At 39.5% G+C, this 17180-nt stretch overlaps 1 protein-coding gene across 1 annotated transcript in view; it reads right to left on the bottom strand.

Moving 5' to 3' along the window:
- Positions 1 to 1016: 1016 nt before the first annotated feature.
- LOC121843665 (multiple PDZ domain protein-like) overlaps positions 1017 to 17180 on the bottom strand; it is a 65758-nt gene continuing 49594 nt past the window's right edge. Inside the window, exons 16-19 of the mRNA XM_042313430.1 lie at positions 15811 to 15940; positions 7664 to 7862; positions 1886 to 2407; positions 1017 to 1332 (exon numbers count right to left, since the gene is read on the bottom strand). Of these exons, the coding sequence (XP_042169364.1) occupies positions 1017 to 1332; positions 1886 to 2407; positions 7664 to 7862; positions 15811 to 15940 (1167 nt within the window). The remainder of the gene's footprint in view (positions 1333 to 1885; positions 2408 to 7663; positions 7863 to 15810; positions 15941 to 17180) is intronic.

Here is a 17180-nt window from a genome sequence, read left to right as displayed (position 1 = left end):
ACACAGTACTGAGATCTATAGGTGGGTCTAAAAATAGCCTTCTATACCACATGAATGTTAAAAAATATGTTTTGTGGCCTACAGCAGCGGGCTAAGGCACTGCTTCGGGGTGCTTGAGGCGTCACCACAGACCCGGGTTCGATCCCAGGCTGTGTCAGATCCGGCCGTGACCGGGAGTCCCATAGGGCGGCGCACATTTGGCCCAGCGTTATCCGGGTTAGGGGAGGATTTGGCCGGGGGATGGGGCTTTACTTGGCTCATCGCTCTCTAGTGACTCCTTGTGGCGGGCCGGGCGCCTGCAGGCTGACGACGGTCGTCAGTTGAACAGTGATTCCTCTGACACATTGGTGCGGCTGGCCTCCGGGTTCAGAGGTCGGGTGTTAAGGAGCAAGGTTTGGCGGGTCATGTTTCAGACAACGCATGACTTGACCTTTTGGGTATTTTTCTGCCCACAAAATTGGGGAGAAAAATGGGGGTAAAATAGCCCACACCCCCCAAAAAAAATATGAAATACAGTTTGCTTTCTGGGTCTGAAGCTGTGGCTTGAGAGGTGGAGCTATAAGGCTCAGTGTAGGGTTGAGGTGGAGCTTTAAGACTCAGTGTAGGGTTGAGGTGGAGCTTTAAGACTCAGTGTAGGGTTGAGGTGGAGCTTTAAGACTCAGTGTAGGGTTGAGGTGGAGCTTTAAGACTCAGTGTAGGGTTGAGGTGGAGCTTTAAGACTCAGTGTAGGGTTGAGGTGGAGCTTTAAGACTCAGTGTAGGGTTGAGGTGGAGCTTTAAGACTCAGTGTAGGGTTGAGGTGGAGCTTTAAGACTCAAGACTGTGTAGGGTTGAGGTGGAGCTTTAAGACTCAGTGTAGGGTTGAGGTGGAGCTTTAAGACTCAGTGTAGGGTTGAGGCTGAAGAAAGCGAGGGTTTGATAGGGTTGTACTCAGTGTATTGGGCTGAGGCTGAGAGACCGAGGCGGGGTTGATGATAGAGTTGGTTAAGGCTTGAGGCTAGAGCTGAGGTAAGGCTTTTAGGATTGGAGCTGGGCTGAGGCTAGACAGAGGTAAGGCTTGAGGTTAGGGTTGGAGTAAGGGTTGAGGCTAGAGCTGAGGTAAGGCTTGAGGTTAGGGTTGGAGTAAGGGTTGAGGCTAGAGCTGAGGTAAGGCTTGAGGTTAGGGTTGGAGTTAGAGTTGAGGCTAGAGCTGAGGTAAGGCTTGAGGTTAGGGTTGGAGTAAGGGTTGAGGTTAGGGTTGGAGTTAGGGTTGATGCTAGAGCTGAGGTAAGGCTTGAGGTTATGGTTGGAGTTAGAGTGGAGGTTAGGGTTGGAGTTAGAGTGGAGGCTAGAGCTGAGGTAAGGGTTGGAGTAAGGGTTGAGGTTAGGGTTGGAGTTAGGGCTTGAGGTTAGAGCTGAGGTAAGGGTAGGTGGAGGTTAGGGTTGGAGTTAGGGTTGAGGTTAGAGCTGAGGTAAGGCTTGAGGTTAGGGTTGGAGTTAGAGTGGAGGTTAGGGTTGGAGTTAGAGTGGAGGTTAGGGTTAGGTTAGAGCTGAGGTTAGGTTGGAGTTAGAGTGGAGGTTAGGGTTGGAGTTAGAGTGGAGGTTAGGGTTGAGGTAAGGGTTGGAGTTAGGGTTGAGGTTAGGGTTGGAGTAAGGGTTGAGGTTAGGGTTGGAGTAAGGGTTGAGGTTAGAGCTGGGGTAAGGGTTGAGGTTAGGGTTGGAGTAAGGGTTGAGGTTAGGGCTGGGGTAAGGGTTGAGGTTAGGGTTGGAGTAAGGGTTGAGGTTAGAGCTGGGGTAAGGGTTGAGGTTAGGGTTGGAGTTAGGGTTGAGGTAAGGGTTGAGGTTAGGGTTGGAGTTAGGGCTTTATGTTTATTGTTATTTGTTTCAGTTTCAAGACAGGATCTTACCTCTTGTCTGGGGGTGGGGTCTGGGTGGGCCTTTGGTTGGCGTTGAGGCTGGAGCTGTACTTGTAGCTGATACTACAGGTCTGGGTAGAGAAGGGCCTTGAGGCCTTGGGGCTGTAGCTGGACCTCGAGCTGGGACTGTTGAGGCTGTATCTGGGGCTCCAGGAGGTGTAGGGGAAGGGGTTGGACCTCCAGGGGGTAGGGGAAGAGGTTAGACCTCCAGGAGGGGTAGGGGAAGGGGTTAAACCTCCAGGAGGGGTAGGGGAAGGGGTTAGACCTCCAGGAGGGGTAGGGGAAGGGGTTGGACCTCCAGGAGGGGTAGGGGAAGGGGTTAGACCTCCAGGGGGGGTAGGGGAAGGGGTTAGACCTCCAGGAGGGGTAGGAGAAGGGGTTGGACCTCCAGGAGGGGTAGGGGAGGGTGTCAAGGGGCAGAGTGAGGGGCCGTCCACCATGATGGATGACAGAGGCTGCTGGGCCATGGAGGCACGGTGCTCCTCTACCAGAAACGAGGGGATGAATGTCACACTGTGGAGTGAAAGGTGAGAGAGAGAAATAAAGAGAGAGAGAAAAAGAAAGAGAGAAAAAGAGAGAGAGAGAAAGAGAGAGAGAAGAGAGAGAGAGAGAAAGAGAGAGAGAAAAGAGAGAGAGAGACAGAGAGATAGAGAGAGAGAAAGAAAGAAAGAAAGAAAGAAAGAAAGAGAAAAAGAGAGTGAGTGAGTTGATAGAGACATAGTTAATGTAGGTATGTGTCTGTGTTTGTGTCATTTAGACGAAAGTCCTACGACAGTTAAAAACTAGACAATAATGAAGCTGTCATTACAAACATACTGCAATGATGATGTGATGGAGCTGATCATTACAAACATACTGCAATGATGATGTGATGGAGCTGATCATTACAAACATACTGCAATGATGATGTGATGGAGCTGATCATTACAAACATACTGCATGATGTGATGGAGCTGATCATTACAAACATACTGTAATGATGATGTGGGAGCTGATCATTACAAACATACTGCAATGATGATGTGGAAGGAGCTGATCATTACAAACATACTGTAATGATGATGTGATGGAGCTGATCATTACAAACATACTGTAATGATGATGTGATGGAGCTGATCATTACAAACATACTGCAATGATGATGTGATGGAGCTGTCATTACAAACATACTGCAATGATGATGTGATGGAGGAGCTGGAGCTGTCATTACATTACTGGATGACTGTGATGGATATGTAAAGGATATTAAAGGATACTGGATATTAAAATATTAAAGGATACTGAGATTAAAGGATACTGGATATTAAAATATTAAAGGATACTAGATATTAAAGGATATTAAAGGATACTGGACATTAAAGGATAAAAGGATACTGATATTAAAGGATACTGGATATTAAAGGATGTAATATTAAAGATGATGGATATTAAAGGATACTGATATTAAGGATACTGGACATTAAAGGATATTAAAGGATACTGGATATTAAAGGATACTGGATATTAAAGGATATTAAAGGATACTAGATATTGAAGGATATTAAAGGATACTGGATATTAAAGGATACTGGATATTAAAGGATACTGGATATTAAAGGATACTGGATATTAAAGGATACTGGATATTAAAGGATACTGGATATTAAAGGATACTGGATATTAAAGGATATTAAAGGATACTGGATATTAAAGGATACTGGATATTAAAGGATACTGGATATTAAAGGATACTGGATATTAAAGGATATTAAAGGATACTGGATATTAAAGGATACTGGATATTAAAGGATATTAAAGGATACTGGATATTAAAGGATATTAAAGGATACTGGATATTAAAGGATATTAAAGGATACTGGATATTAAAGGATACTGGATATTAAAGGATACTGGATATTAAAGGATATTAAAGGATACTGGATATTAAAGGATACTGGATATTAAAGGATACTGGATATTTAAAGGATACTGGATATTAAAGGATATTAAAGGATACTGAATATTAAAGGATACTGGATATTAAAGGATACTGGATATTAAAGGATACTGGATATTAAAGGATACTGAATATTAAAGGATACTGGATATTAAAGGATACTGGATATTAAAGGATACTGGATATTAAAGGATACTGGATATTAAAGGATACTGGATATTAAAGGATACTGGATATTAAAGGATATTAAAGGATACTGGATATTAAAGGATATTAAAGGATACTGGATATTAAAGGATACTGGATATTAAAGGATACTGGATATTAAAGGATACTGAATATTAAAGGATACTGGATATTAAAGGATACTGGATATTAAAGGATACTGGATATTAAAGGATACTGGATATTAAAGGATACTGGATATTAAAGGATACTGGATATTAAAGGATACTGGATATTAAAGGATACTGGATATTAAAGGATACTGGATATTAAAGGATACTGAATATTAAAGGATACTGGATATTAAAGGATACTGGATATTAAAGGATACTGGATATTAAAGGATACTGGATATTAAAGGATACTGGATATTAAAGGATACTGGATATTAAAGGATATTAAAGGATACTGGATATTAAAGGATACTGGATATTAAAGGATACTGGATATTAAAGGATATTAAAGGATACTGGATATTAAAGGATATTAAAGGATACTGGATATTAAAGGATACTGGATATTAAAGGATACTGAATATTAAAGGATACTGGATATTAAAGGATAGTAAAGGACACTGGATATTAAAGGATACTGGATATTAAAGGATACTGAATATTAAAGGATACTGGATATTAAAGGATACTGGATATTAAAGGATACTGGATATTAAAGGATACTGAATATGAAAGGATACTGGATATTAAAGGATACTGAATATTAAAGGATACTGGATATTAAAGGATATTAAAGGACACTGGATATTAAAGGATATTAAAGGATACTGGATATTAAAGGATACTGGATATTAAAGGATACTGAATATCAAAGGATACTGGATATTAAAGGATACTGGATATTAAAGGATACTGGATATTAAAGGATACTGAATATTAAAGGACACTGGATATTAAAGGATACTGGATATTACAAAAAGGATACTGCATATTAAAAACTAGGATGGAGCTGATCATTACAAACATACTGCATGATGATGATGGAGCTGATCATTACAAACATACTGTAATGATGATGTGTTGGAGCTGATCATTACAAACATACTGTAATGATGATGTGTTGGAGCTGATCATTACAAACATACTGTAATGATGATGTGTTGGAGCTGATCATTACAAACATACTGTAATGATGATGTGATGGAGCTGATCATTACAAACATACTGCAATGATGATGTGATGGAGCTGATACTGGACATTACAGGATACTGGATATTAAAGGATATTAAAGGATACTGGATATTAAAGGATATTAAAGGATACTGGAGATTAAAGGATACTGGATATTAAAGGATATTAAAGGATACTGGACATTAAAGGATACTGGAATGATACTGGATTAAAGGATATTAAAGGATACTGGATATTAAAGGATACTGGATATTAAAGGATACTGGATATTAAAGGATACTGAATATTAAAGGATACTGGATATTAAAGGATACTGGATATTAAAGGATACTGGATATTAAAGGATACTGAATATTAAAGGATACTGGATATTAAAGGATATTAAAGGATACTGGATATTAAAGGATACTGGATATTAAAGGATACTGAATATTAAAGGATACTGGATATTAAAGGATACTGAATATTAAAGGATACTGGATATTAAAGGATACTGGATATTAAAGGATACTGGATATTAAAGGATATTAAAGGATACTGGATATTAAAGGATACTGGATATTAAAGGATACTGGATATTAAAGGATACTGGATATTAAAGGATACTGGATATTAAAGGATACTGGATATTAAAGGATACTGGATATTAAAGGATACTGGATATTAAAGGATACTGGATATTAAAGGATACTGGATATTAAAGGATACTGGATATTAAAGGATACTGGATATTAAAGGATACTGGATATTAAAGGATATTAAAGGATACTGGATATTAAAGGATACTGGATATTAAAGGATACTGGATATTAAAGGATACTGGATATTAAAGGATACTGGATAAAAGGATACTGGATATTAAAGGATACTGGATATTAAAGGATACTGGATATTAAAGGATACTGGATATTAAAGGATACTGGATATTAAAGGATATTAAAGGATACTGGATATTGGATATTAAAGGATACTGAATATTAAAGGATACTGGATATTAAAGGATACTGGATATTAAAGGATACTGGATATTAAAGGATACTGGATATTAAAGGATATTAAAGGACATTAAAGGATACTGGATATTAAAGGATATTAAAGGACATTAAAGGATACTGGATATTAAAGGATATTAAAGGACATTAAAGGATACTGGATATTAAAGGATACTGGATATTAAAGGATATTAAAGGATTTTAAAGGATATTAAAGGATACTGGATATTAAAGGATACTGGATATTAAAGGATATTAAAGGATATTAAAGGATACTGGATATTAAAGGATACTGGATATTAAAGGATACTGGATATTAAAGGATACTGGATATTAAAGGATATGGATATTAAAGGATACTGGATATTAAAGGATACTGAATATTAAAGGATACTGGATATTAAAGGATACTTGATATTAAAGGATACTGGATATTAAAGGATACTGAATATTAAAGGATACTGGATATTAAAGGATACTGGATATTAAAGGATACTGAATATTAAAGGATATTAAAGGATACTGGATATTAAAGGATATTAAAGGATACTGGATATTAAAGGATACAGGATATTAAAGGATACTGGATATTAAAGGATATTAAAGGATATTAAAGGATACTGGATATTAAAGGATATTAAAGGATACTGGATATTAAAGGATACTGGATATTAAAGGATATTAAAGGATACTGGATATTAAAGGATACTGGATATTAAAGGATACTGGATATTAAAGGATATTAAAGGATACTGGATATTAAAGGATACTGGATATTAAAGGATACTGGATATTAAAGGATATTAAAGGATACTGGATATTAAAGGATACTGGATATTAAAGGATATTAAAGGATACTGGATATTAAAGGATATTAAAGGATACTGGATATTAAAGGATACTGGATATTAAAGGATATTAAAGGATACTGGATATTAAAGGATACTGGATATTAAAGGATACTGGATATTAAAGGATACTGAATATTAAAGGATACTGGATATTAAAGGATACTGGATATTAAAGGATACTGGATATTAAAGGATACTGGATATTAAAGGATATTAAAGGATACTGGATATTAAAGGATACTGGATATTAAAGGATACTGGACATTAAAGGATATTAAAGGATACTGGACATTAAAGGATACTGGATATTAAAGGATACTGGATATTAAAGGAAACTGGATATTAAAGGATATTAAAGGATACTGGATATTAAAGGATATTAAAGGATACTGGACATGAAAGGATACTGGACATTAAAGGATACTGGATATTAAAGGACTAGGAAAGACAGGAGAGTTTGGATTCAGCGTTTTGGTTCTGAGGGTGTGTCCTGGTCAACTCCTATCTGGACCTATAACAGAACTCCTCTGCATCACGACTCCAGCCACAGTGTTGGTCAGGTCAGGTTGGTGGCTGGTGTGAATGTCTATATATACAGTAGACTGTAGGTGTGTGTTACCTCATATCTGAACCTATAACAGAGTGTCTCCTCAGCATGGCTCTGCACATAGCGTTGGTCAGGTTGGTGGTGGGTTCTCCGTTAACAGCCAGGATAGTGTCCCCGACTCCCAGCCTCCCGTCCTGACAGACAGACCCTCCACGGACCACTGACCGGATCAACATCCCTGAGCCATCCTTCATAGCACTCACTGTCAGGCCTGTTAACACACACACACATATATACCTGTAGTAACACTCACTGTCAGGCCTGTTAACACACACACACACACACACACACACACACACACACACACACACACACACACACACACACACACACACACACACACACACACACACACACACACACACACACACACACACACACACACATATATACCTGTAGTTACACTACACACACATATACCTATACCTGTAGTTACACTACAACACATATACCTGTAGTTACACTACAACACATATACCTGTAGTCACACTACAACACACTATACCTGTAGTTACACTACAACACACCTATATACCTGTAACACATATACCTGTAGACACTACACCACATATACCTGTAGTTACACTACAACACATATACCTGTAGTTACACTACAACACACTACAACACATATACCTGTACACATATACCTGTAGTCACACTACAACACACTACAACACATATACCTGTAGTTACACTACAACACACTACAACACATATACCTGTAGTTACACTACAACACATATACCTGTAGTTACACTACACACATATACCTGTACACTACAACACATATACCTGTAGTTACACTACACACACTACAACACATATACCTGTAGTTACACTACACCACATATACCTGTAGTTACACTACAACACATATACCTGTAGTCACACTACAACACACTACAACACATATACCTGTAGTTACACTACACCACATATACCTGTAGTTACACTACAACACATATACCTGTAGTTACACTACAACACATATACAACACATATACCTGTAGTCACACTACACACTACAACACATATACCTGTAGTCACACTACAACACATACATATACCTGTAGTCACACTACAACACATATACCTGTAGTTACACTACACATATACCTGTAGTTACACTACACATATAGCTGTAGTCACACTACAATACACTACAACACATATACCTGTAGTTACACTACACCACATATACCTGTAGTCACACTACACCACATATACCTGTAGTCACACTACAACACACTACAACACATACACTACAACTATACCTGTAGTCACACTACAACACATATACCTGTAGTCACACTACAATACACACACTACAACACATATACCTGTAGTCACACTACACATATACACACTACAACACATATACCTGTAGTCACACTACAACACATATACCTGTAGTTACACTACAACACATATACCTGTAGTTACACTACAACACACCTCAACACATATACCTGTAGTTACACTACAACACATATACCTGTAGTTACACTACACCACATATACCTGTAGTTACACTACAATACACTACAACACATATACCTGTAGTTACACTACACCACATATACCTGTAGTCACACTACACCACATATACCTGTAGTCACACTACAACACACTACAACACATATACCTGTAGTCACACTACAACACATATACCTGCTGTAGTCACACTACAACACACTACAACACATATACCTGTAGTTACACTACAACACATATACCTGTAGTTACACTACAACACATATACCTGTAGTTACACTACAACACATATACCTGTAGTTACACTACACCACACTACAACACATATACCTGTAGTTACACTACAACACATATACCTGTAGTTACACTACACCACACTACAACACATATACCTGTAGTTACACTACAACACATATACCTGTAGTTACACTACAACACATATACCTGTAGTTACACTACACACATATACCTGTAGTTACACTACAACACATATACCTGTAGTTACACTACAATACACTACAACATATACCTGTAGTTACACTACAACACATATACCTGTAGTTACACTACAACACATATACCTATACCTGTAGTTACACTACAACACATATACCTGTAGTTACACTACAACACATATACCTGTAGTTACACTACATACACACTACAACACATATACCTGTAGTTACACTACACCACACTATATACCTGTAGTTACACTACAACACATATACCTGTAGTTACACTACACACATATACCTGTAGTTACACTACAACACACTACAACACATATACCTGTAGTTACACTACACCACATATACCTGTAGTTACACTACAACACATATACCTGTAGTTACACTACAACACATATACCTGTAGTTACACTACAACACATATACCTGTAGTTACACTACACACACACTGTAGTTACACTACACATATACCTGTAGTTACACTACAACACATATACACATATACCTGTAGTTACACTACAACACATATACCTGTAGTCACACTACAACACAACATATACCTGTAGTTACACTACAACACATATACCTGTAGTTACACTACAACACATATACCTGTAGTTACACTACAACACACTGTACACTACACATATACCTGTAGTTACACTACAACACATATACCTGTAGTTACACTACACTACCTGTAACACACTACAACACATATACCTGTAGTTACACTACAACACACTACAACACATATACCTGTAGTTACACTACACTACAACACATATACCTGTAGTTACACTACAACACATATACCTGTAGTTACACTACAACACATATACCTGTAGTTACACTACAACACATAGACATAGAGACAACACAAACTCAGGTCATGTCATTATAGTTTTTAAAAAACTAGAGAATGTGTTCTCTTCAATATACCTGGTTTAAACACAGCTGACACCTCACATGACCTGTAGTGTCAATGTTTAATTAACACAGCTGACACCTCTGATAGTGTCAATGTTTAATTAACACAGCTGACACCTCTGATAGTGTCAATGTTTAACTAACACAGACATGACACCTCTGATAGTGTCAATGTTTAATTAACACAGCTGACACCTCTAATAGTGTCAATGTTTAATTAACACAGCTGACACCTCTGATAGTGTCAATGTTTAACTAACACAGCTGACACCTCTAATAGTGTCAATGTTTAATTAACACAGCTGACACCTCTGATAGTGTCAATAACAGAGGCAATGCTCTGAGTGACCCCTCAGTGGGGTATCACCCCCAATAACAGAGGTAATGCTCTGAGTGACCCCTCAGTGGGGATTCACCCCCCAATAACAGAGGTAATGTTCTGAGTGACCCCCCTAACAGTGGGGTTCTGATCACCCCAGTGAGGTTTAATAACAGAGGTAATGTTCTGAGTGACCCCTCAGTGAGGTTTAACCCCCAATAACAGAGGTAATGTTCTGAGTGACCCCTCAGTGAGTGTTTAACCCCCAATAACAGAGGTAATGTTCTGAGTGACCCCTCAGTGAGGTTTACCCCAATAACAGAGGTAATGTTCTGAGTGACCCCTCAGTGGGGTTTCACCCCCAATAACAGAGGTAATGTTCTGAGTGACCCCCAGTGAGGTTTATCACCCCCAATAACAGAGGTAATGTTCTGAGTGACCCCTCAGTGAGGTTTAACCCCCAATAACAGAGGTAATGTTCTGAGTGACCCCTCAGATGTGACCCCTCAGTGTTTAACCCCCAATAACAGAGGTAATGTTCTGAGTGACCCCTCAGTGACCCCCCAATAACAGAGGTAATGTTCTGAGTGACCCCTCAGTGAGGTTTAACCCCCAATAACAGAGGTAATGTTCTGAGTGACCCCTCAGTGGGGATTCTCCTCCAATAACAGAGGTAATGTTCTGAGTGACCCCTCAGTGGGGATTCACCCCCAATAACAGAGGTAATGTTATGAGTGACCCCTCAGTGGGGTATCACCCCCAATAACAGAGGTAATGTTCTGAGTGACCCCTCAGTGGGGATTCACCCCCAATAACAGAGGTAATGTTCTGAGTGACCCCTCAGTGGGGTATCACCCCCAATAACAGAGATAATGTTCTGAGTGACCCCTCAGTGGGGATTCTCCTCCAATAACAGAGGTAATGTTCTGAGTGACCCCTCAGTGGGGTTTCTCTTTATCTGATTGAATTGGGGCCAACTAGTTGTACAAGGACACACACATCCCCCAGCCGTCTGCGCTCACAGACAGACACACACACACACACACACACACACACACACACACACACACACACACACAGGGTGGAGGTGGGGAACAGGTGACTGGTGGGTTAACCCCCAACATTGAACTAATGCCAAAACTGACAGACGGCTAGCGTACACACACACACACACACACACACACACAGACAGACACGTAGGACCACACACACACACACACACGTAGGACCACACACAACGGGAAACACAAACTTGCGGAGGAGTGCATTAGGACTACACACTAATCAGATCACATCTACACCAAGGGACCACACCAACACACTATGAGCGTACACAATTTGAAGGTAGATCAAAAATAAATGACGTTTTATGTATGTTTAAAATATATAGTTTATTGATTTTTTTTATATTTCTTCTCTCATTACATTCAAATTACAATACAATCATAGTGCATATGGGTTACAGCCACATAGACGATCACAGTTATTGACCTCTGAGAGAAGCTACAGTGAAAGGTCTGATAGGTACACGAACAGACAGCAACTGTATATAAATACATATATATATGAATGTATATAAATATAAATATATATATATAAATGTATATATATATATATAAATGTATATAAATATATATAAATGTATATATATATATATAAATATAAATGTATATAAATATATATATATAAATGTATATAAATATATATATATATATAAATGTATATAAATATATATATATAAATGTATATAAATATATATATATAAATATATATAAATATATGTCAATATATATATAAATACATATAAATATATATATAAAATATATATAAATGTATATAAATCTAAATATATATAATCTGTAAAGATAACATCGAGTAATATAATATCATATTAACTATCATCGTTTAACCGCTTATTTTTGTCTGTAGGTTTTCCTTAAGACAGACATTTTCAGTTAATAAATAGGCTAGTAAGAATCCACAAAGACCACAAAGACAGAAACAAAGAAATTAAAAAGCAGTGTCACGCATTTGTGAAGAAACCGTCTCAAACGAACAAGAACTAAAGTGTCACGCATTTGTCTTCACAAACAAAACAAACATGAAACAACAACCCCCATGCATTCCCCAAGGCAAGAAACAAAACATGACAGACTTACAAAATGTTCTCACACACACAACCATCTCTTTTTTTTTAACAAACTACATGTTAAAAACAAACGAGAGGGTCACATAAACTTTGTTCTCACAAATGTGTGTTCTAACAAACGATGGGAAAAACAAACAAAACAAACAAAACAAACAAAACAAAACAAACAAAACACGTGTTCTCACAAATCTCTCACAACTTTCTCAAATGTGTTCTCACAAGAAGGTGAGTTCACAAAAAAACCACATGTTCACACAAAACTGCCAAAGCATACCATACACAGTACAGTAAGAAATATATATATAGTTATAAATGTAAGAGCTTTATCTCTTCGGTGTAATTTTGAACATCTAATGTTGGTAAGGTGTCAGGCAAGGTAATAATTATAAACACACCTTAGTGCTAAAATAACAACGATATGCTCACAAGATTCTGTCGTCCCAAATGGACCAAGATAATTCCACAAAGCATTCTAGGTCTGAATGCTCACACACAAAGTAAAGTAGCCAAACTACACTGCAGAAGTTTGATCCGTTCAAAAATGGATTCCACGGAAACGATCTTCTCTAAAGTGATGGCAAATAACCAAATCAATAACATGACTGTAGTCCTACCATGTTGCTGACAAACCTAGAGACAAAACAGACAGTTGTCACTGGCATTCCTGTCATTCAAGTGATGATGACAATGTGGCAGGTAGCCTAGTGTTTAGAGGAGGCAGGTAGCCTGGTGGTTAGAGGAGGCAGGTAGCCTAGTGGTTAGAGGAGGCAGGTAGCCTAGTGGTTAGAGGAGGCATGTAGCCTAGTCGTTAGAGGAGGCAGGTAGCCTAATGGTTAGAGGAGGCAGGTAGCCTAGTGGTTAGAGGAGGCAGGTAGCCTAGTGGTTAGAGGAGGCAGGTAGCCTAGTGGTTAGAGGAGGCAGGTAGCCTAGTGGTTAGAGGAGGCAGGTAGCCTGGTGGTTAGAGGAGGCAGGTAGCCTAGTGGTTAGAGGAGGCAGGTAGCCTGGTGGTTAGAGGAGGCAGGTAGCCTGGTGGTTAGAGGAGGCAGGTAGTCTAGTGGTTAGAGGAGGCAGGTAGCCTGGTGGTTAGAGGAGGCAGGTAGCCTGGTGGTTAGAGGAGGCAGGTAGCCTGGTGGTTAGAGGAGGCAGGTAGCCTAGTGGTTAGAGGAGGCAGGTAGCCTAGTGGTTAGAGGAGGCAGGTAGCCTAGTGGTTAGAGGAGGCAGGTAGCCTAGTGGTTAGAGGAGGCAGGTAGCCTAGTGGTTAGAGGAGGCAGGTAGACTAGTGGTTAGAGGAGGCAGGTAGTCTAGTGGTTAGAGGAGGCAGGTAGCCTGGTGGTTAGAGGAGGCAGGTAGCCTAGTAGTTAGAGGAGGCATGTAGCCTAGCTGTTAGAGGAGACAGGTAGCCTAGTAGTTAGAGTGTTGGGCCAGTAACCACAAAGGTTCTTGGGTCGAATCCCCGAGCTGACAAGGTAAAAATATATAATTCTGCCACTGAACAAGGCAGTTAACCCACTGTTTCCCAGTAGCCTAGTTAAATAAAGGTTCAGTTCTCTGTCTCTTTCACAGTAATCAACAAGGGTTTTCTTATTAACAGAGGTCCACTCTCTCTTTCACAGTAATCAACAAGGGTTTTCTTATTAACAGAGGTCCACTCTCTCTTTCACAGTCATCAAAATGGGTTTTCTTATTAACAGAGGTCCACTCTCTCTTTCACAGTCAACAACATGGGTTTTCTTATTAACAGAGGTCCACTCTCTCTTTCACAGTCATCAATATGGGTTTTCTTATTAACAGAGGTCCACTCTCTCTTTCACAGTCAACAACATGGGTTTTCTTATTAACAGAGGTCCACTCTCTCTTTCAGTCAACAACATGGGTTTTCTTATTAACAGAGGACCATTCGCTCTTTCACAGTCAACAACATGGGTTTTCAGAGGTCCACTCTCTCTTTCACAGTCATCAACATGGGTTTTCTTATTAACAGAGGTCCACTCTCTCTTTCACAGTCAACAACATGGGTTTTCTTATTAACAGAGGTCCACTCTCTCTTTCACAGTCAACAACATGGGTTTTCTTATTAACAGAGGTCCACTCTCTCTTTCACAGTCAACAACATGGGTTTTCTTATTAACAGAGGTCCACTCTCTCTTTCAGTCAACAACATGGGTTTTCTTATTAACAGAGGACCATTCGCTCTTTCACAGTCAACAACATGGGTTTTCAGAGGTCCACTCTCTCTTTCACAGTCATCAACATGGGTTTTCTTATTAACAGAGGTCCACTCTCTCTTTCACAGTCATCAACATGGGTTTTCTTATTAACAGAGGTCCACTCTCTTTCACAGTCAACAACATGGGTTTTCTTATTAACAGAGGTCCACTCTCTCTTTCACAGTCATCAACATGGGTTTTCTTATTAACAGAGGTCCACTCTCTCTTTCACAGTCAACAACATGGGTTTTCTTATTAACAGAGGTCCACTCTCTCTTTCACAGTCAACAACATGGGTTTTCTATGGTGCCCTTAATAAAAAGTGCAAGTCAACTTTCTTCCTCTCTCTCTCTCTCTTTCTCTCACGTTTTCAACTTGATTGATTGAATTCAATACGACTTTATGAATTCAATAAGCCCTTTTAACAGATATTCCCTTATTAAGAAACACCAGTGTTCACCTCATCTCCTGAAAAAATCTTTGACTTCCCTCAATTATCAGTTTCTCCTCCTCTCCGCCCAGTATCGCCGTGCCGACGACGTACGCACACAGACACCCCGCCACAATGAAAAACACCGATAACATACCAAGGCTACGGTTGCCCCTGACAACAGCGATTGTCCTCTCAAAATGGCTGCCGAAAGAAGGGGGCGGGGCCAGGAGCTTATCGCCGTCCTCCATGTTGCCGCTGGAACAATGACGCGGAGATTTCTCGTCCTGAGAAAGATAACAGAAAATAAAGGGATGAATCAATCAATCAACGGAAGGATGGATGAAGGAACTGATGGATGACTGGACAAAAAAACATGAAGGATACACGGATGAATGAAGGGCGTGAGTCAGTAGCCTAACTGTTTGTGTCCAATGTATCGCTGTCCATTTGTAGCAGGCCTACAAGCTTTTCAGAACAGTTAGGGACACCAAGAGAGCTTCTGTGTTGTTCTTAGAACAGGTGTACGGTAGAGGTAGCATGCTTGGTGCCCATAATCAACACTGGAAACCTTAACTTTTGAGAGAAGCATTGGCTGATTCAGTGTAATTTAAGTGAAAGTCGAAAAACAAAAAACCTGCGGAGTGATTTAATGTCGGACAGTGAATGATTGTAACGTCCTCACAATGAAGAAGACACTAGGCACTAGCACTTTCTCTGAACCTCGCCTGATGACACCGATCCAGCTGGACCGATGACACTGATCCAGCTGGCCCGATGACACCGATCCAGCTGGACCGATGACACTGATCCAGCTGGCCTAATGGCACCGATCTAGCTGGCCCAATGACACCGATCCAGCTGGCCCAATAACACCGATCCAGCTGGCCCAATGACACTGATCCAGCTGGCCCAATGACTCTAAACAGGAAATAAACTAAGCTATAGACGGAACAGTGTTGTATCTACAGGTCAGTATGATACAGGAACCTATAGAGGGAACGGTGTTGTATCTACAGGTCAGTATGATACAGGAACCTATAGAGGGAACGGTGTTGTATCTACAGGTCAGTACGATACAGGAACCTATAGAGGGAACAGTGTTGTATCTACAGGTCAGTATGATACAGGAACCTATAGAGGGAACAGTGTTGTATCTACAGGTCAGTACAGGAACCTATAGAGGGAACAGTGTTGTATCTACAGGTCAGTACGATACAGGAACCTATAGAGGGAACAGTGTTGTATCTAAAGGTCAGTACGATACAGGAACCTATAGAGGGAACAGTGTTGTATCTACAGGTCAGTACAGGAACCTATAGAGGGAACAGTGTTGTATCTACAGGTCAGTACGATAGAGGAACCTATAGAGGGAACAGTGTTGTATCTAAAGGTCAGTACGATACAGGAACCTATAGAGGGAACAGTGTTGTATCTACAGGTCAGTACAGGAACCTATAAAGGGAACAGTGTTGTATCTACAGGTCAGTACAGGAACCTATAGAGGGAACAGTGTTGTATCTACAG

This window comes from Oncorhynchus tshawytscha, unplaced genomic scaffold (assembly GCF_018296145.1).
Source record: "Oncorhynchus tshawytscha isolate Ot180627B unplaced genomic scaffold, Otsh_v2.0 Un_contig_4842_pilon_pilon, whole genome shotgun sequence".
In the NCBI taxonomy this organism is placed as follows: Eukaryota; Metazoa; Chordata; class Actinopteri; order Salmoniformes; family Salmonidae; genus Oncorhynchus; species Oncorhynchus tshawytscha.
This window is presented reverse-complemented; position numbering and strand designations above follow the sequence as displayed.